The following is a 21,234-nucleotide window of genomic DNA, read 5'->3' as shown; positions in this document are numbered from 1 at the left end:
GAGCTGTGACACCGGGTCAGAGGCTCTGATCGCAGGTTTGGTTTCCAGCAGCGATGTGAAGGAGCCTCCACTCTCTCTGTAACAAGTTACAAGTCATTTATCTAACATCACTATTAGTCCGAAGCTGTTTAATGACGGTAAAAATTAAACATAAGGTAAATATCCTGCATAGTTTCTCTTTTCTGTGCTGCGCTGATCAGAGCGGCGTAAACCAATAAAAGCACCTTTTTCAATGTAAAACAGGCTAATTTTACATGAATAAAATCTCTTTTAATCATTATTTTGTGTTACATTATTGAATGATTTAGTTGTAGGCGGGATAATGTATAGTTGGTCGGTTGTTATGGAGAAATAAACCCCTTCAGGTTGTATGGAATCCATTGTATTATTCCATACAACCTGTCGGGGTTTATTTCTCCATAACAACCTCCAAACTACACATTATCCCTTACTTAACATGTTACAATGTGTGTGTTTGTGTATAGTCTTAACTGTCAAAAACAAGTTGTTGGTTATTTAGTGAGTACATGAGTGAGTTATTTAGCAAGTGGGTGAGTGAGTGAGTTAATTAGCTATTTATTTATTTATTTAGTTAGTTAGTTAATTAGTGCTGATCTGACATCAAAGGAAGACTAGTCTGTGGTGATGGTGTCCTGTTAATTAGATCTGATCAGTGAAGACCAGCCGTCAGGATCAGAGCTCAGACCAATACCGACTGATCAAGTATCAATAACCTGCTTGATTCTCCATCGCACCAGCAATTACATCTGTTCAGTGATGTAAACAGATGATAACTTACTTCAGTTTGTGTTTCTTTTTTATGTTATTAGACTGAGAAATTAAATGTATAAAAGCTTTAATGTCAGATTGTTAACCAGATGAAAAAAAGTGTAAGTAAAAACACTTAACTTGAAACCAGACGTGAACGTATAAAATTATATTTTCATCAATCCTGTTTTTAAACCTGAAGTAGTTGACTGGGATCAGCTCCATCTGCTCTGTGCTGCTGCCCTCTGGTGGCCGAACTGGAGAACTGCACTACCACTGTTACTCTAACACCCAGGCTGAGCATGACACTGGCCGATATGTGGTGGTGTTGTTGTTGTTGTGTTCATTGTTTGTCTTTTCTTTGTGTTGTTCATTCGGTTTTAAATGGATCAAACCATCTAGACTCAATAACTCATAATTACAACAGTGAAACACAAGGAAATGAAGAAGTATTCAGACTCTTTGTTTTGTCACAAACCACGAAGTCCAGTGAACAGTAGTGAACTCAGTGTCGACTGGTCCCTGCCAACACTTTGGAGGGACAGAACTGTCCTCATCAATGTTTGAGTCAACTCGTTCACACTTAGTCCGGATCATGTTTGGTTGTATTAGATATTTCCACCATGGCTGAATCCCAATGCCAACAATGCCAGCATCTGATTGGCTGAGAGGACGGGGCCTACCTAGAGACTCATGTTATGTGATTACCTGCATTTTACTGTTGCAGCTATAAAAGCTCTACTGAAGGTTTGTATGAAAAAACACAAAATATTGTTGCTTTTTCGGTTTCTCTTGACAAGACATTTCCTGACGTTTCCTTTGTTCTAAAACTTAAGAGACTTAAGACCTTCTCTAAAGGTCTGGATGTTCTCAGGTGGTGGACGAAGTCTGGAACCAGGACTCCTCTAGCGGTGGTGTCCACACCGAGGAGACAGGAGACAACGTATGAAGCATCATGTTTGAAATAAAGAAAATATGTGTCACAGAAACAGAGAAAATAAATGACTCCCTGCCCAAAACACTTCACTTTCACATTCCATTAAAGCTGCAAGTCTCTCATCACATTGTTGGGTTAGCTGGACCGATCTCCAGTCTGTGTTTCATCAGCAAGACAGTGAACATGACAAAAACAAATCACATACATTTGAAGAGACTGGGTCAGTGGGATGCTCTCTAAGACAAAGGTCGCTTTCACACCAGAGCTGTTTGGTCCGATTTAAATGGACCAGGGTCGGCTTTCTTTGTGCAGATGTGAAAGCTCATACAAACTCTGGAGCGACCAAACGTGAGTCTTGATTTGCTTGCAGGTGAACCGTGGTGCGGTTCGTAGCCTATGCAGTGTGAACGTTCACCGGACCAAACACAGGACCAAATGTAGGAGGGAGGGATTTTCCCTCTAAATTTGTCCAGTTGACGAGCATCTTTTCAACTGTGAGACGTTATTCAGAAAGTTTGGTGCGCTTCAGAAATGGGAGTGTGAAAGCAGAAACGAAATGCAATCATTTTACAATTTTCAGCTCCCCAGTCAAACAGAGTCTTCTTAGTGAAGTGTGAAAACGACCAGAGAAGTCCGAAACTAGTGGTTAGATAGCTCATTTTACAATGTTACGGACATCGTAAAATTAGCCATCTGACTCTGACCCATTAAACAGGTCATCTTAGCCATCCTCGCAACAATAATAGTAGTAGTATCTACCATACAAAAGGAGCTACAGTTTTGTTGAAATCAGTTTTGTTGTTTTTATATTCTGCCTCGTATAGTTTAGGCATCATGTATATTTGACCTGACAGGTTCAGTGAGATGTTCACTGTCTGACAGACATTAATGATGTCATTTAGTCGTGGTTAATGTTTTACATAAAGAGTTTTCATATTTGAATTAATGATTGAACCAGGAGAGATCATATCTGTTTATGTTAAAGCTCTGTCCATTTTGTGTTATGTTTCATTTAGAGCGATATTTGTCTGCTGAATGAGCTCCAATGAACTCAGGGTAAGTTCATGAATTTATTGCCAAATTTTCTATGAACTCGTGTAATAACAGTTCTGTAGTTGTGCATAACATAAATAAGTAATGTAGTTTATTATATGTGATCATTTTTCACTGATTTAGTCTGTTTTAAGTGAGAGTTGTCAGAGCTGTAACCTGAAGCAACAGAACAAATGTTATATTTTACTTAGCAGCTTTTTAAAGAATGAAGGTTTTCTAATCACCAGCATTTTAGCTGTAAGTTAGTTTCAATTCTTCAACAGTAATAGATTACAGTTACATTAATTTTGTGATTTAATGACTCATCTTCCAATAATTCTAGGGTCTGGTCTTAATTGTCTTATCCAGCTCAGCCCTTACTGTGAAGTTAAATCATCTGTTTATTACTGGTTATTCAATCAATCAATATCCTTTATTTAACCAGGTAAAAAAAACTCATTGAGATTTAAAACCTCTTTTCCAAGAGTGACCTGCAGTGAGTCCTCCTAAAAAAACAAAACAAAAAATAAAATCTAAATGTTACATACAGTCGGAATTGGCAAAAGTTTCGTTTCATATTATATTCTATTTTCTTATTTTCTATTCATGGTTTAACGTGTCACAAATGTGTTGTTGATGTGTTGTTAATGACGTGTCAATGTGTTAAAAAATAATGTATATTTGACCTGACAGGTTCAGTGAGATGTTCACTGTCTGACAGACATTAATGATGTCATTTAGTCGTGCTTAACGTTTTACATAAAGAGTTTTCATATTTGAATTAATGATTGAACCAGGAGAGATCATATCTGTTTATGTTAAAGCTCTGTCCATTTTGTGTTATGTTTCATTTAGAGCGATATTTGTCTGCTGAATGAGCTCCAATGAACTCAGGGTAAGTTCATGATTTTATTGCCAAATTTTCTATGAACTCATGTAATAACAGTTCTGTAGTTGTGCATAACATAAATAAGTAATGTAGTTTATTATATGTGATCATTTAGTCTGTTTTAAGTGAGAGTTGTCAGAGCTGTAACCTGAAGCAACAGAACAAATGTTATATTTTACTTAGCAGCTTTTTAAAGAATGAAGGTTTTCTAATCACCAGCATTTTAGCTGTAAATTAGTTTCAATTCTTCAACAGTAATAGATTACAGTTACATTAATTTTGTGATTTAATTACTCATCTTCCAATAATTCTAGGGCCTGGTCTTAATTGTCTTATTTGTCTTATCCAGCTCAGCACTTACTGTGAAGTTAAATCATCTGTTATTCTTTCTGCAGTGAGTCCTCCTAAAAAAAAAAAAAAAAAAAAAAAAATCTAAATGTTACATAAAGTCGGAATTGGCAAAAGTTTAGTTTCATATTATATTCTATTTTCTAATTTTCTATTCATGGTTTAACGTGTCACAAATGTGTTGTTGATGTGTTGTTAATGGCGTGTCAACGTGTTCAAAATAATGTATATTTGACCTGACTGGTTCAGTGAGATGTTCACTGTCTGACGGACTTTGGGGAAGGCAGCTATGGTTAATGTTTAACAAAAATAGTTTTAGTATTTGAATTAATGGTTAAACCGAGATAATTTATATCTGTCTGTTCTACAGCTCTCTCTCCATTTTGTATATGTCTCATTTAGAGTGATGTAGTGTCTGCTGAATGAGCTCCAGGTGTGTACATTTCAGTGATACAACAGACTCAACAGGTAAGTGTTTATTGCAAAAAAAAAAAAAAAAAATTGAACTCCTGTATGTCTCCCGATTATCTGTAAGGTTACTAATTCCGTAGTTGTGTGTAATGTAACTCATTATATCTTATATTTTTTCACTGTTTTGGTCTGTTCTGAGTGAGTGTTGTCAGAGTTATCACCTAAACCAACAGAACAATATTATATTATCAGCTTTTTAAAGAACAAAGGTTTTCTTATCACCATCATTTGACTAGTAGCTATAAGTTAGTTACAATTCTTTAACAGTAATAGATTGCAATTACATTCATGACTAATCCTCCACTTCTAGGGCCTAGCACTTAAACTAAAATCATCTGTTTTATTACTAGTTATTCTCTCTGCTCCTGTAGTGACTCCTCCTAAAAAGCTTGAACTGATAAAACCAATATGTTAAGTAATTTACTTATGAATGGTGCTAATATGCTGACATATTGATTGATCTATCACTATTCTGATTGGATGATTTGATTGGTTAGTGGATTTGTAGTTACAATCTGATTGATTGATTTGTAGATGCAGCAGATTTTGGTTGACATAGGTCCCCAGACCTTCAGGGCCAACATGGAGACACTTTATATAATGTGCTACTGGCACCGATTAATTGGTTGATTTTCACTTTTAACCCTTGGTGTGAGGCATTAGTATTAGTGCTATGTAATAGCACGCTCCACTGTGCTATGTAATAGTATTATGACCGATAAGAATAAATTCTTGAACATTAAAAATATTATCACAGAAACATAATGCAATCCGCATTAAAGGAAGTCACAGGTGGCCTCATACAAACAAAACAGCCAGTTTCAACCATACTTTTGAGCAGGCTTAAGTGCACCCACCCACAAACACATTTTAGCATATTCACCATATTTGGGGGGGGGGGGGATTCAGTATAGCAGCATGGAGGAATTAATTGTTCATTGAAATTCAGTTGTCAACCTAACTTCTTCAAGCTGTAGTGTCTAACTCTTTCATGTCTGTTACACCCAAGCCGATACTAGATGATATAAATAAGTGCCAGAAAAAAGTTTGCCAGTATGGAATTATAGATAAGGAGCTGTATATGAATTTATATTATTGTTATCATTATTATACATTCTCAAATTTAGTATCCCAAAAAAACCTACACAAATTGTTGTAAGTCGGTAATTTCCTATTTTTTTAAATTAAATTTTTACTTTTCAGGAAAAAAATATTTGAACATCACATCTGAAGAAAATGGGAAACGCACCGTCAGAGAGTAACATGGGCGACCGGCTCAAATGCTGTAAATGTTATAAAATACTGCCTCCCTGCAAATCCTTCTCAGATTTCTACAAAAGTACTATCCATGAACGATATGTTTATGTATACAATGGAGGAGAATACTACAGACCAGTTGGCTACGATAATGCATACGAGTGTGAATACTGCTTTAATAAACCAATCAGAGATCAAGAGCAGAGGAGAAGAGAGGAGGAGAGAAGAAGAGAGGACGAAAGGAGGCGAGAAGAGGAAAGAAGAAGAGAGGAGGAACAAAGGGCCAAAGAGAAAAGAAGAGAAGAACTGAGTCAGAGACTTGAGAAATCACTCCATCGAGCTGAAGAGCAATACGAGGATCGACTGAACAGACACATCTCAGAGGAACAAGAGTCCAGACAACGTGTTCTCATGAGCCACCTGGATGAGTTTGAGTCAAACTATAAATCAGATGGTGACAAGTTTCTAGAAACACTTTCATCCAGATGCAGCATCCCTGTTCAGGACCTCAGCCTCAGTCAGCTGACTCCTCAACAGCTGGTCGACATCCTTTCAGCCCTGGGGCCTCATTTATCAAAGAGGGTGTAAAACTGCTACTAAATATTTGCGTACGGCGAAAAGACGAAAATGGCGTACACCCGAAATATTTACACCTTTTTCAGATCAATCAAACTGTGCGTACGCACAACTCTCCGCAATAAATCACACCGGACCCAAGAATGGTGCACACGTGAACACACCTCTTACTCCGCCCCCGGAACGCATATATACAACTATATATGGTCAGCACGTGCATATTTAATTAGCCATGTGCTCTCTGTGGCGCAGCAACAAGTGACAACAAAGTGACAACAGAGACAACGGGCGGAGGACGGGGAAAAGAAGCGGAACTTCTCCGCTTCTCCGAAAGCAGATACACGGACAATAAATCAGTCAGAAAAATGATCTTGCATTTTAATAAGCTACAATAAAAACAAAAACCTCCCAAATCTCAACAAAAGGGAGCAGAAAGAAGAAGAATCTTATGTAATCTGCCCCTTTATCCCAGAAAATCTTTTTTTTTTTTTTTTTACCTAGATGTTAAAACAATGTAGGAAGCAGGACGATAGTTACCATTATTTTGCATGCCTTTCCACTACACAGTTACAGCTCTACTGGACTCGGTTTGGGTCATTTCCCATTCACAGTTCCTCCTCAGGCTGCGTTGTCTCACTCTTTATTCTCTCCTCTCGTCAGCTCCAAACACACGTGCACCTCGTTAACTCAGGTGACAGATTAATAACAGTCTCAGTAGCTGCAGATCAGTGTGCGCTGCTGCCGATGTGTTTTTAAACTTGGATGGTTTGATCCTTGTCGGACGTCACATATAGCCTAATCAAAAAAGCAAAATCCTCAATCCGCTCTGTTTATTAATTAACATATGTACTCCGCTCCTCTCTCCCTCTCACACTGCAGTTCTCTGACTCAGCAACGGTGTCGCCAATTCCTCCTGTTTCTCAAAAAAGGCGTACGCCAGGGTCAAAATGGGTGTAAATGTCCGCACTTTTCCCCGTCAGGTTTTGGCTTGATAGATCCCAAATTTGGCGGAGAAAAGTGCGTACGCACAAAACGAGGGGAAAATGGCGTAAAAAAAGGTGTATCCACAATGATAAATGAGGCCCCTGGACAAACTCCTGTTTGATGAATGGGTCAGTGCTCCTCCATCTCTCAGCACTCTGCAGCACACACAAGTCTTCATCACAGAGCTGTGTGCCCTGTCTCTGGAGGAGTCTCATGGACTTTCCCTCAACATCATCTCCAATCACCTGCAGTCCCTGGTGGAGTCCCTCAGCCAATCAGCATGCACGGTTGATGAGAACTTCCTGTTGACTCAAGCTCTGTACCTGAACCTGGTGCACTTCCTCACTGATCACCACGGCAGCTGTGATTCTGATGCAGCTCTTATAGCCAATCAGTGGAGTGAGGGCGACCTCTCCACGGAGGACCTTGTTCTCATTGAATTCCTCGGCATCCTCACATCATCACTAGATAATGTGGTTGGGAAAGCCTCTCTGTTCATTTTAAAGATAGAAATCCAGTGTTTGGAGCTGCTGTTGTTCAAACTCACACATCTCAATGACAAGGAGATCCACTCAGAATCCAGAGAAATGCTCCTCAGGCTGGTGAAAACACACCAATGGACACCAGCGGAGGCAGTGACTCTGCTCAAAGGGCTGTCAGGGAAATATGAAGAGGATGCTCCAACAAATGAAGTGCTCATGTTAGCTCAAGTGTATGACATATCACCACAGTGGACAGATGACTCTGGACACTCCTTCATCCAGGCTCTGGACTCTGTTGGCCCGGAGAGATTCCTACTTGACTTCAGAGAAACTCTTAGAAAACAAGACGAGAGCAGTCTAGATTCAGCTCTAGAACAATTGAAGACATCAAGGAATTTGGACGACTCTGTCGTCAACAAGATAAAAAACATCACCACTGGTGTCTTAGAATATTCAAAAAGTGCCCCAAAAGACAAACCATTCATGAAAGATTCCTTTACAGGACCAACCCTGAGTGCAGATAACATCCAAAACGCTCTGTCTCAGCTCTGCAAAGCAGTTTCTGACACGAAAGGCTGGTGGCCCACAGTGCAGCAGATGCTCAGGTGGTGTTTACTGGTGCTGAATGATAAGGACATGCCACTAGAACTGGTTGGTGTTGAAGAAGACCCATGTGTCAGAGCCATGGTTGCAGCCACACAGGTCTGCATGGGAAACAAAGTGGACATTGTCCTGAGCTCTTACGTTCACTTACATGAGCAAACTAAGGAGTGGTCCGGCTTCTACAAGCACCTTGGAATTTCTCTAAACACAAACATGAAGAAAACTGAATCACACACAAAGAGGGATGTCTATGAAGCAGACATTGTGTATGGTACCATAGACGACTTTGTCTCGGATTACTTTCAGCTTGGATTGGAGGTGATGGAAACAGGAAACCCTCATCCTTACCGAGGATTCGTCATTGAAGAAAGTTGTCTCAGTACTTTACATCATCTGGATCTCTCAGGCCTAAAGGAACACAGTGCCTTAATGGTTGCTGCAGAATTCCTGAAAAGCCTCATGGGTAATTTTCACCATGAGAACATGGAAATGAGACACCAGTTCATTAAGGCTCTTTTCAAGGTGCTCCACTCTGACATCAACAAGCTTAAAGATAACAGTAAGATCATAACCATCCTACACAAATGTTCAGGAAAGGAACTCTCTTCCAGCGAGGTCTACATTCTGACCATTCTTGAGAATCTCCTTGAAAAGTTTGCTGTTGAGAAGAACAGGGCATCTCCAGGAGGCAAATTGTGTTTGGAGAGTTTATTTACCTGTGCAGTGCAACTCCAGGCGAAGGAACAAACAAAAGAGCTCTTCCAGATGGTGTCAAACCTTGTAGCACAACAACTCTGGTCCCCAGTGGAGGCTTTAAACCTCCTTGTAGCTTTAACTGACCACCATCAGGATGACAACTTTATTTCCATTATGAAGATTTTACATATGATACAAACATATCAGGTGTCTTCTGAGTGGACAGATGAGAAGAACCAGTGTCTCATTGAGCTCTTGAACTCATGTCAAACCAAGAATCTGATCCAAAAGTTAGAAAAAAACTGCAGAGGTGAGAAAGAAAAAAACATTGACTTTCTTTTTGATGAAATTCGACAGATGAAAAATATTGATGTACAAACACTGGATAAATCATACACAATAGTAAAGACTGTTGTAAATCTGATTGAATCTGGAGAGATTAAAAAACACACAAACATAAAGGAAGCTAAAGCTCGGAGTCACAGCACAGACACAGAAGACCTTCAGGAGATTCTAGCAGTCCTTTGCAATGCTGTGTACAAGTGCAATGCTAAAGGAAAGTGGTGGCCAAGAGCCACTCAAATGATCAGCTGGTGTTTCTTGGCCTTGTCTGACACTGGGAAACTCCTGGAGATGGGAACTGGAGAAGGGAAGTCTTGTGTCATAGCAATGTTTGCAGCACTGAGAGCACTCAAGGGTGAAAAAGTAGATGTGGTGTCCAGCTCCTCTGTGCTCTGTCAACGAGATGCAGAAGAATGGAAGGACTTCTACAGATACTTTGGCATCACAGTTGACACAAACACAAATAAAACCAAAGATGAAGACAGAAAGAAGTGCTACCAGCAGGATGTGGTCTATGGAACAATTGAAGCCTTCGCTGCAGATCACCTTCGTCAGATATTTGAGATGAAAGATGTGAGGCCTGACCGAGGTTTTCAGTGCATCGTTATTGATGAAGTGGACTCACTGCTGTTGGATCAGGGAGTACAACTGACCTACCTCTCCAGCCCCATGGTCTCCATGCAGCACCTGAATATTATTCTGGCCACAATCTGGAGCCAGATCAGTCAGTATGGCTTCCTGTCCACCGGACACCAGACATTCATACAGGGTCCCCCGGCTTCATTCTTCAAGGCCATATTTGATTCCATTGACACAGAAGGAATTGAGCACCCCATGGATGTTTTACAAATTGCTGAAGAATCAAAGATAGTGCCAGAAGGATTTACAGCTGATTTCTACAAGAGTGAAAAGGATGAGGTTCTCAGGAAACTTAAAACTGTGAGTCGAGATTCAATTGTAGATTTTTTTGATGAAATAGAGCACTATGTTCCCTACAGTTTCACTGTATACACTCTGGACGACAATGGATTGCTACACCTTACTAAGGCCAGGACCTGCAACAACCAGGACGTCCCAAGCCTCACATTTCTTGTTTTGGAGGAAGGTTTGTGTTGTCCTCTCTATGATTCTGAAGAATCTCTCATCAAGGCCATAGCAGAACTTACATCAGAGAAGATTCAGTACACCCCATGCACAAACAATAAAGACAAAATCAGCATCCCTGGTTTCCTGAGGAAACTGATAGAAAAGAAAATGTCAGTTTGGGTTCAGAATGCCTTTCTGGCCATGAGACTGAGGGAGGGTCGGGAGTATGTTGTAGAAAATGACGGTGTCTGCCCAGTGGACTTCAGATCCACCGGTATTGTCGAAGTCAATAAGAAGTGGGGCGATGGTCTACAGCAGTTTATTGAGATCAAACACCAAGTCAAACTGAACACAATTTCAACAGTAACCAACTACATCTCCAACATTTCCCTTTTTGAAAAATTCCATGGGAAAATATATGGAACTACAGGGACACTCGGAAGTGACTCAGACATGCTGTTTTTGCAAGAGCTATATCCAAATCTCTCGACCTGCAAAATACCAACTTTCAACAGGAAGAAATTATTTGAGGTCAAAGGAACTCTAAAGACTTCAGCTGAAGAGTGGAAATCTGAAATTAAAGATGTGGTAATGACTCAAATCTCCCCAAATTCATACAGAGAGGGAAGAGCAGCCTTGGTGATCTGTGAAACTATCAACAAAGCTGAAGAACTGCACAAAGAGCTGGAAAACATCGTCCCAGGTCAGATCATCCTCTACATCCGCAGTGATCAGGACAGTTTGAGTAAAATAGATAAGGTGCTGAATCCTGGTGATGTGATTGTTGCTACACACCTTGCTGGACGTGGCACAGACATAAAAGTCTCAGAAGAGGTGAACAACAATGGGGGATTATTTGTGATCCTCTCCTTCCTGTCAGAGAACTCTAGAGTGGAACTGCAGGCATTTGGCCGAACAGCTCGCAAAGGTAAACCTGGATCTGCACAGGTGATTATGAGCACTGATCATCTGCAGGAGTCCTTCAGGACCGTGTCTTCTCTGGAGGAAGCAAAGGAAACAAGGGACATGACTGGCGCAGAAGAGATGAAAGATATAATGAACAATGTCACTGAGATGAACTTGCGGGAGGACCTGTTTTCAGAGTACTGCAAGACCCTAGAGGATATTTACAGGAACACAGATGGAGAAGAAAGAAGAGCTGTAGTTGCCATCATGAATGAGTTCTGGGGGATTTGGTTGCAAACTAAATCAGAAGATATTGACCTGCTGAAAAGAAACGAATTGCAAGACAGTTTGAAACTTGATTTGTCTGACGCAAGAAGTCAGTGTCAACAACAGACTTCACCGTGTTCTAGTATTTACCATTACATCAAGTTTGGGAATATTGCAATGGATGACAAACAATGGGATGTCAGTGCAAGGCTTTTTGAAAAAGCCATGGAAGATGAAAGTTGGGCAGCCATAGCTTTTTACAGTCATGCATACTGCACTATAAAGCAGCAGAAGGAAGAGTACCTCAATAAGGCCAGAGATGATCTCAGAAAAGCACAAGCGTCTCTGAAGTTCCTCAGTGAGGAATGCATGGTGTGCCTGCAGATTATAAAAATGTCCCCTATTCAATTAATTAATGGTCAACTCAACCCAACCAGCCTTGAAAAACAGTTTTTAAACAAGTGTCAAATGTTAAAGTACTTTGATGACAACATTAGTGAAGCTATCAACAAGCTGGAGGAGATAAAAAACAAAGAGAAAGATGCAATAGCCAATAAATCACCCATGTTCTCCTTGGTGTCAAAGGCTGATGAAGATCTCCAAGCAGAGGCTGATAATCTGTACAGTCAAGGTCTGAAGTACGTTTTCGCTGTGGAAGAGAAACCTCGTTTCCCATGGGAAGCTCTGACAGTGTTCTTTCTTGGACTTCTGCAGGTAATTGGTGGGACACTGCTCACTGCATTTACATTTGGAGCACTTTCTCAAGTTGGAATGGGGATGATCAGTGAGGGAATATCAGACTGCATCCATGGCATCGAGTCCATGGTGACAGGAAAATTCAGCTGGAAAGAATGGGCCATAGAAAAAGCCATTTCTATTGGTTTGTCCCTGATTTCATTTGGAGTTGGAAAGTTGATTGCAAAGGGCTTCAAAGCCTGTAAAATGGCAATCAAATTTGCTAAAAACATGAAGTCAATGCCAAACTTTCTCCACAGACAGGCGAAAGATGCCATTAGTACTGTTGTAAAGACAAATGTTAAAAATGCAGTGAAGTGCACAACAAAGAAATTGGTAGAAGAAGCCATTCAGTATGGATTTGGAAAGGCAGAAAATGCAATACTGCAAGAAATACTAAATGGCATTAAGCATAAGGTGAAAGAGGGAATTGTAAATGATGTGGCTTCCAACATGGAAAAAGAGCCACTGACTGCTTTAGTAGACCCCATTATTCTCTCACATCTTCAGGATAAAGAACATCTTTCTGATCTCATAGAGGACGAGGAAAGACGGAGCGAACTTCTGTCTATTTTCAGAGAATTAAGCAACACTGCATTACAGCCATTCTATGCAGACCTCAGTTGGCAGCACAAGCTCAACTCTTCCATCTCCAAAGTGATTGACGGCGTGAAGTCACACCTCACAAGTGGTCAAAAGTGGACACGTGTATTTCTGACAACTATCAAAGTTGCTCATTTGGCAGCACTGGGAGGAGAAGCAACCAAAGCAGTTCTCACCCTGTCAAAAGAGTTTTTCTCAAACCTTCACGATGAGCTCAATCAATTTAACCAGGAAAAATGTTCCTCAGAGAACATGAGGCAAAATGAGCTTTCTGAACCAGACACTAAGATGCTGAAAAACTTCAAACAGGATTTATCTCAAACCATCAGTGCTCTATTATCCGACGCTCTGGTAGAAGTGTTCCACCGGAAATTCAGCAGTCACATTGTTTCTTATGCCCAAGGCAAAGTAAATGGCTACATATGCAGTTCCACAAGAACTCTCTTGAATACAAACAGAACAGAGGAAAAACTCAGAGCTGGACAAAACACCATTGGAAAGATGGATGTAGATCTGACGTCAAAAAACAAACCTCCAGGTAAACAGGCATTGTTGCATGCTAAAAAGATCAGGGACCCTACAACAGCAGGTACTATTCTAGATATCAGAGTCCTGTCAGAAGCCACTGGCACTAAGGTTGTCATCCTAACAGAGGGAAGTGATGGCAAACTCCAAAAAATGCAAGAACTGAACCCTAGCACTAAACCTGCCAGTCAAACCGTGACATTGATGTACAGGCCAAAGAGTTCCCAATACCCTGACGGCCATTATGATGTGAAGACCAATAATAGGACTATACCTATAATCAATGAAGGCAAGAGCTGCCTGTTTCATGCTTTAGCACGAGGTATGAAACCAGGGGCCAGTGAAAAAGGGTTAGGGTTAGGGTTAGATCACCTTGGAGGCTGGCCGGCTCAGATCTGTGGAGGCTGACGCTCTCCAAAAACATTCAGGCCAATGGGAGAAGTTTGTTGAGCGCAAACTATGGACGGAGACAATTAGAAGAGGGGACTGGTACATGGCAGAGGGAGCTGAAGAAAGACAAGAAAATGTAAAAGAAACCGAAAAGCGGCTTGGTTAAGTTAAACATTACGGAGATGCAAGAAATGACAATCGTGGTCTTGGAGAGTTCATCAATGCAGATCATCAACCACCAGTGAATAGTATATGGAAAGCTATAGAGCTGAACCCGTACAGCAAATTGGCTAAAGCCTTTCTTGAAGTGGGAACACGCACCTCCTTCAAATGCCCAATCAATCCCACCAACAAACAGATTAAAAATGTGAAAAAATACCATGGCCGTCACCTTCTAAGTGTTAATGTGCCAAAAGAAGTACATGGTGAGTTTCCTAGTACAAAATCAGGAGCATTCAGGTACGCATTAGCTAAAACAATGAGCGAGGATAATATCGTGGGTACTGTTGTGAGAGTAGGGCCTCTCAGGCGGAGAAGGTCACTCGGAGAAAAGCAGGCTGCACTGTAGTTGACAGAGTGTGGACAGGCCCTGATGGCCTGCCATGTCTCCCCAGGTATTTTTTCACTCCACTTTGCAGAATGGACACACCGGGTAGGACCATGTGTCAAAAGGGGGAATGGTGAATGAGATGCGGAGACGCTGGTTCACAAGAGGTTTCACAAACTATGCCATTGAGTTTTGCAAAATATGTGTGATTTGTTCCATAGCAGCCACTCACAATGTTTTGAACCATAAGTTTGCATATCACGCCCGCCCTGATGGCAAGAAGTCAAAGTTTAGATCCGGCATTAGTGGACTTAATCTGTCAGATTTAAGCTAGTAGAATGCCTTTTGTGTTTACTAAATTGCCAAGAACATTATTGTTAGTGTGGACGATCTTCCCTAGATTTTATATAGAGCTTGTGTTGATTATTGTTGCAATATTACAGAATGTTCAACATTATAGCAATATACGATTTTGGGGTAAATATCACAACAGTACCTTCAAAATGATCATGTTAGGCTCAATGCCTGAATGCAAGTTGATCAGTGGAAACAACAAACATTTTCAGAACAGTGAGATGAGTAAAACCAGGCTTGCCACTTTTGAACAAAATTTTCCACAACAATCTAAAGATCTGGTGCATGCATGATACAACAAGTTTAAAGGCAAACGTGTCATGACAAAGGCCCATCTCAACACCCTGACTGAGTGGATTGACAACTGTGGTTATTACATATGTATAACTGCATTTTTTTCAGTGTGAGAATAATGAATTATATAATTGGTAAATGATGTCAAATGTTCATGAGGAAGCTTAACACTCCATGTTTTAGCCATATTTGTGAGGCCCAAACTGGTGGGGTAACAATTCCTGACTGACCAGGTACCTGCATGGCTGTCTGAACATGTGGCTGGTTCCCTGTCTGCACTGCACTTAACTATAAAGGCTGGTTGCCTTGGGAATGTTAGGAGCAGTTATTTCCCCAGGGTATGGGAGAAGCTAACAGTGGGTATGTTTAAAGGGATAGTTCACCCAAAATTCAAATTTCACTCATTATCTACTCACCCTCATGTCGACTAAGGGCTGGGAGAAGTTTCAGAGTCATCCGATTATCTCGGAGTTACAGGGGGGCTCTGCGCAGCACTGCCATATGATGGTTGCGAACGGGGCTCACTTTTCTTCGACCAAAAATACGCGCCAAAAAACATACAAATACCTCCACACAGCTCGTCTGTAATGTCCCTCTTGTATTGAAGCAAGTATTGGATAATAAGAGTAGAGACTGGAGTTTAAGATGCACATATGGGGCATATGTGCATCTTTATGCCGGGGAATAAATGCGCTGCATGCGCTCTGAGTGCTGAGCGCTGAGCGCAGCGCATTTATGCCGCAGCTGCCTCGGAGGAGAAAACTTTTTTTTCTTTTTTAAAAAAAATCATTAGCGGTGCTTATTTATTAGTCCACAGTACATTTTGGTGCCTTCGGTCCTCTCTGCCTCGCATCGTTTCAGGAAATAACTGGGAAGGTTTCAGAATGTTTGTAAACTGAAAGCATATTTTCTAACAGACCTGATGACACCTGTCGTCTCCCTCCCGGCGGTTTACGCCGAGGGAACCACCACAGATTATTGTAAAAGGTTTGAAAGTCCGAGGCTCGAACCAAAAACACTTTTACACAGCAGAAAATCACGTTGCTTGATCCGAAACTGTTTAACACTACAAAAAGCCGAACCACGGCATGATAATGTAGTTTGATCCGACACTAGACTGCGCTCTAACGTGCCGTTTTTTTAATCCTAGGTTAACCGGATAATAAATTCATAACCGGATAGCAGATTACCTACTCGGGTACCCGGGTAATTTTATTTGGTAACTTTGATTGGAATCTCTACTATTGGTAAATAGATCAACAACGACAACAACAGCAAATTAAACTGGGGGGTTTCAAGCCACTAGTTTGGCTAACTGATGATCTTGATTTAATTTGAATTGTGTTTTCATTTTATGTAACTCATCATTTACTGATCTTAAGTAGTTCTTATACTTTATCATTATTGATTAGAGATGATCATAATTACAATTTTTGTGTTTTCTGCTAAAATTGCACTCATTATATCCTTTTTACACAGTTCATGTTTTTACTCTGGTTTATTAACTTTAGTTTGAATGTATGATAAATTTCATTTTCATGAAAAAAATTGAAATGGCTAAAGTGAGATTAATGTCAGACTCCTGAAAGTGGTGTGTATGGACTTACATGTTATTGTCGTGTAGGTAACATGTCTGTGATTGATTAAATGATAATAAATAAGTGTTATTTCCTGTGGTCGAGCTGCACCTTTCCATCTCATTGTGTTGGTGTTGTTTCTCTTTAAGATGATGAGCATGGCACCACTCTTCTGCACGTTCAGCCTGACAGAGCAGCTGGCATGAACACAGACTCTGGTCTGTGTGGTTGTCCCACCTACATATATTCACAGGTGACGCCTTTTCTGAGAAACCTGTCTGATTCTCTTCAGTCAGTCAGGTAGAGTTCATTTCTCACACACCACACAGCAGCTCAGAGGACCACACACCGAGGGCATTCTTCAAGATAAACAGGCCACAGGGCTCTGGTCTGCAGCCTGAATCAAGGTAACATGACCTTAGGCACCAAAATGGTCCTGTTTTAATCAGCTAACCTGCTTGTTTTTTACGGTTTCACTTTTCTTATTTCTTCTTCTATTGTTGGACAGTCATGACCAGTGGTTGTATTCCCATAATTTGGGGGTTTGGGACAGTATCATGTTGCCATAGATTCGGATGATTCGCTGTGAGCTACAGCCTCTTAATCATTATTTTGTTTTTTAACGTTGCTCAGTCAGCTGTGATCAGTTCCTTTGTTTTGTTTTGTGACTGAACAAAATCAGTGGGAAACTCTGATACTGAAGAAACCTAAAAAGACTTGTATCATATTCTGCAATCATTACTTTTATGTTTGTATGATATTGTGTTATAATGCAAACATGTATTGAGGGCAATCGTGGCTCAGGTGGTAGAGTGGGTCGTAGTGTCCTTGGGCAAGACACCTTACCCACCTTGCTCCTGATGGGTCGTGGTTCGCGCCTTGCAAGGCAGTTTCCGCCAACAGACCATCTACCATTTACCATATATGGATGTATGTGTGTATCATGACAGTGATCAGACTGTTCATGTACATACATGCAGTATGAATTCTGACACACCTATTATTAGCTGATGTCTCTCCCCCTGGTTCCACTGGGCTGGTAAAAATTGGAGGTGTTTAGTTCATGTACATACATGCAGTATGAATTCTGACAAACCTATCATTAGTTGATGTCTCTCCCCCTGGTTCCACTGGGCTAGTAACAATCTGAGGTGTTTTGTTCATGTTCATACATGCAGTATGAATTCTTACTTACTTACTTACTTTATTTATTTCTCACGACCACGCAAGTGGTATGGAGCACAAACAATAAAACAGTACAAATAATCAGACATAGCAAGAGGCAGCGGAGGCTGTACATGCTTTGTACATACATCTCTGACCAGGACAGAGCAAAATCGCTTAAACAGAGGAAGAACACATTTCAGAAAAGCACCTAGTTTATAAATAACTTTTCTTTTATCAGACTGTAATAACAAAATTAGTTTAAACATAGATGGGCGACAAACATAGTATTTAGGGAGGTATTTTTCTCTTAGATATACAATACATGTGTTCTGACACATCTATCATTAGTTGATCCCCCTGGTTCCACTGGTCTGGTAACAATCTGAGGCGTTTTGTTTCACAACATTACAAATACAATTTAGACTGACACTCTAAGATGCTGTTATGTTATACAACATATTGTTTTATTTGTTAGATGTTATCTATTTTTTTTTTTTTTTACTTTATTTTACCGGGTAAAGCTTTTTATCTATATATTGATTATTTTGATGATTGATAGTTTGTATATTATCACATATTACAATTATAATCATAATTCTGCCATTTCCTTTGTTTTGAGTTTTTTCACCATTGTTGTAGTGAATTGTTATTAGATCATTACTCAGTTAGTCTATATTATTATTATTATTATTATTTCAACAATCAAAGCCCACTGACTCTCAAGAAAACTGTGACAATCCCGGCGAGCTGCTGCATCAGAGGGACATTTGATTTGCTATATTTTATACCCCCAACAGATTGGTTCCAGGGTGCCATTCCGAAGGGCCGCCATTCCGAACGTTTACTTTAATGTGTCGGAATGCCGGCCCTTAATTATTTATGGAAAGGGGTGCCTTTCCGAACCTGAAAAAAGGCTGCTATTAAAAGGTTTAACGCACTGGGTACACATGCAGCAGTGAATGCTTTGGTAGCGGAGTGGTTAGAGCATCCACCTCTAACACGGGAGATCAGGGTTCAACTCCCAGAGTAGCTGCATATTAACAGAGCCTTTCTTGGCCTCTGCCTGATCATTTTACTAAACTTAACCAACTCCTTTCTACATTGCCTAAACCCAACCAAAGCACAGAGCAAGGACATTTATTTTTCAGCAGGAGTGCCGCGGCTGCATCAGACTCGCACCTGGGTGAAACTTTGGAGGGGGAGAGGGGGGGGGGGGGGGGGCTGTCCCCGCGGCGCGATCGTGTCAAGCCGGGCAGGAAGTCAAACCACGAGGAGAATCCGGTCAATTTTCAAAATAAAATTCGGAACAGCGGCCCCTCTGAAGGAATTTTCGGACTGGCAGACCGTCGGACTGGCGGTCCTTCGGAATGGGGGTCGCCCCCCCACCAGACCTGCATGGCTTCTGTGTTGATGCCAATTTCAGGTTGATTTACTAAGATCCAGTATTCTCCTGTACCTTACAATTTAAATGTTTGTTGACACAATAGTACAGTGGCTAACCATGAAACTTTTTGAAATAAACATTAAACTTCTACCATTGTTAGTTAGTTTGCACCATAAGGTTTATTTTCAGAGCTGGAGGGAAGTCAGATTTGACCGACCAGCGGAGTTTCCTCTACTACAGCTGATCAGCTGACATGTGGTCAAGACGCAGCTACAGACCTTTCATAGTCACAGGTGCATTTCGTTTTTATATGACTTCAACCTCAAAGCTGTCTGTCCTCAGACTGTCCTGACCTGTCCCTGGACATCACACAGGGACAACGGAAGAGGAGGAGTGATGGGAGTTTTATTGTTTACATAGGTACGGTTAAATACAGTTTATCATCATAGTGGCAGGAAAGATAATTTCATCTGTATGTATCAAATATTGTGTTGGTCAAGAGCTAGTTACAAAAAAAAAAAAAAACTTGTGCAATAAAATGGTTAACAGTGATGTGCGCTAGATGAAATGCACTGTCCTGAGAAAAGATGGCCCATCCGATTTTGTACTGGCCCACCCAAAATTAAAATTCTGCCTACGCCACTGGTCGGAAGATATAACTATTTAAGACAGTGGGGAAAGTTGTCTGCTACGGGCCCCTATAATAATAACGGGGGGGGGGGGGGGGGGGTTAGACTGTAGTATAGGCTACTCCAGGCCTGTGTGGAGCGTGTGTGGCGCTGTAGCGCTGCCACACATAGACACTAAGGACAGAGAAGTCCCCCGCTGTATTCAAACTCAGACATGGGATTAAATGTTGACAGGGAGTTGTGTCAGAGTAAATATCACTGATGATTTTAAACAGGTGTGATTCAGCCGCAGCGTCTGAGCGACCCGACGGTAGTCGGCCGTTGTTGTTACATCCATAGACTGTGTCGCCTGCTGCAGCAGTGTGTGTGTGTCTCAGGTTACAGGTAGAGTGGTGGGGGGCAAGACATCATCGTTTCAGAAAAAATCCGTTTTGGACATCCAGACTGGGGCGGCGTTTTCAGATTTTCCCACTCTGGGACACGTTTAAAAAAATACCGTTTTCACCCCCCGAAAACGCCGTCCGTCTGGACGCGATGCTGATCTGATAAAGTAGGCTATTTATCCAGATTCAAAAAAGCCATATCCATCTGGACCGGGGCCCTGAGTGAGTGACAGCGCTGTCCGCTGTCTCGGTGCTGAACGTGTCACTGCTCATGAGAGACACAGAGAGAAAGAGGAGAGACGGTCAGGGACGGCGCTGCGCCGCCGCGCTGCCGACAACAGGAGAACTGTCACCTGTCACCGGCTATGCCCGCGCGCATGTTCATAATCCAGAATAACGTTAATGAATTACAGTAATGATGTAAAAGCCAAGATGATTTAATACAGTAGCCTATACCACCAATTGATACTTTTTTTTTTTTTATATTAATTTTTTTTTTTTTTTTTATCGTTCACCGCGGGCCTTTATTGGCCACGGGCCCTAATGCAACGGCATTACTTGCATTAATGGTACTTTCGCCACTGATTTAAGACTTATATTAACACAAATATTCCGCTTACTTCTGCTTTAATCAACAATCGTTTTGTTGGCCGGGGTGATGACGTAGGCTGGCCGGCCGAGCATGTCAGCAGACCGGCTGGCTGCCTCTGTGATGTCGAGGTCGTTGCTCCACAGGTGGAGTTTCACTCTCTCCGAAAAACATCGGAGCAAACTTCTAAACAGCCGTTATTTGGATCTAAACAGTTACTTTCTCGCATCAAAAAATATTAAAACTTAATAAAAGTGACGTAATAACAGTGCTACAGCAGGAAATAAAACGGCTTTTTGCCTGTTTCACATCTAACAGCTAACCACTACCGCTGCCGGCTGCGGCGTAAGGCGTGCGCGGGGGTAGTCCCCCCCTCCTCCTCCGCTTCTTGCTGACGTCAACGAGAAGCCCAA

General features: G+C 41.1%; 2 protein-coding genes across 2 annotated transcripts in view; both read left to right on the top strand.

Annotated features, from left to right (window-relative positions):
- The window catches only part of LOC311000765 (transcriptional regulator Myc-1-like), a 294,713-nt gene that overhangs the window by 151,760 nt on the left and 121,719 nt on the right, over window positions 1-21,234 (top strand). The gene's annotated exons all lie outside the window — the stretch shown is intronic.
- On the top strand, window positions 7,355-11,897 carry LOC311000059 (uncharacterized protein; the record flags this gene model as incomplete). The annotated part of the gene is given in 3 exon segments (XM_083990694.1): window positions 7,355-9,035; window positions 9,480-11,764; window positions 11,766-11,897. Coding segments are annotated over 3 exon segments (4,098 nt in total).

Source organism: Trachurus trachurus (assembly GCF_905171665.1).
Source record: "Trachurus trachurus genome assembly, chromosome: 17".
Taxonomy (NCBI): domain Eukaryota; kingdom Metazoa; phylum Chordata; class Actinopteri; order Carangiformes; family Carangidae; genus Trachurus; species Trachurus trachurus.
This window is presented reverse-complemented; position numbering and strand designations above follow the sequence as displayed.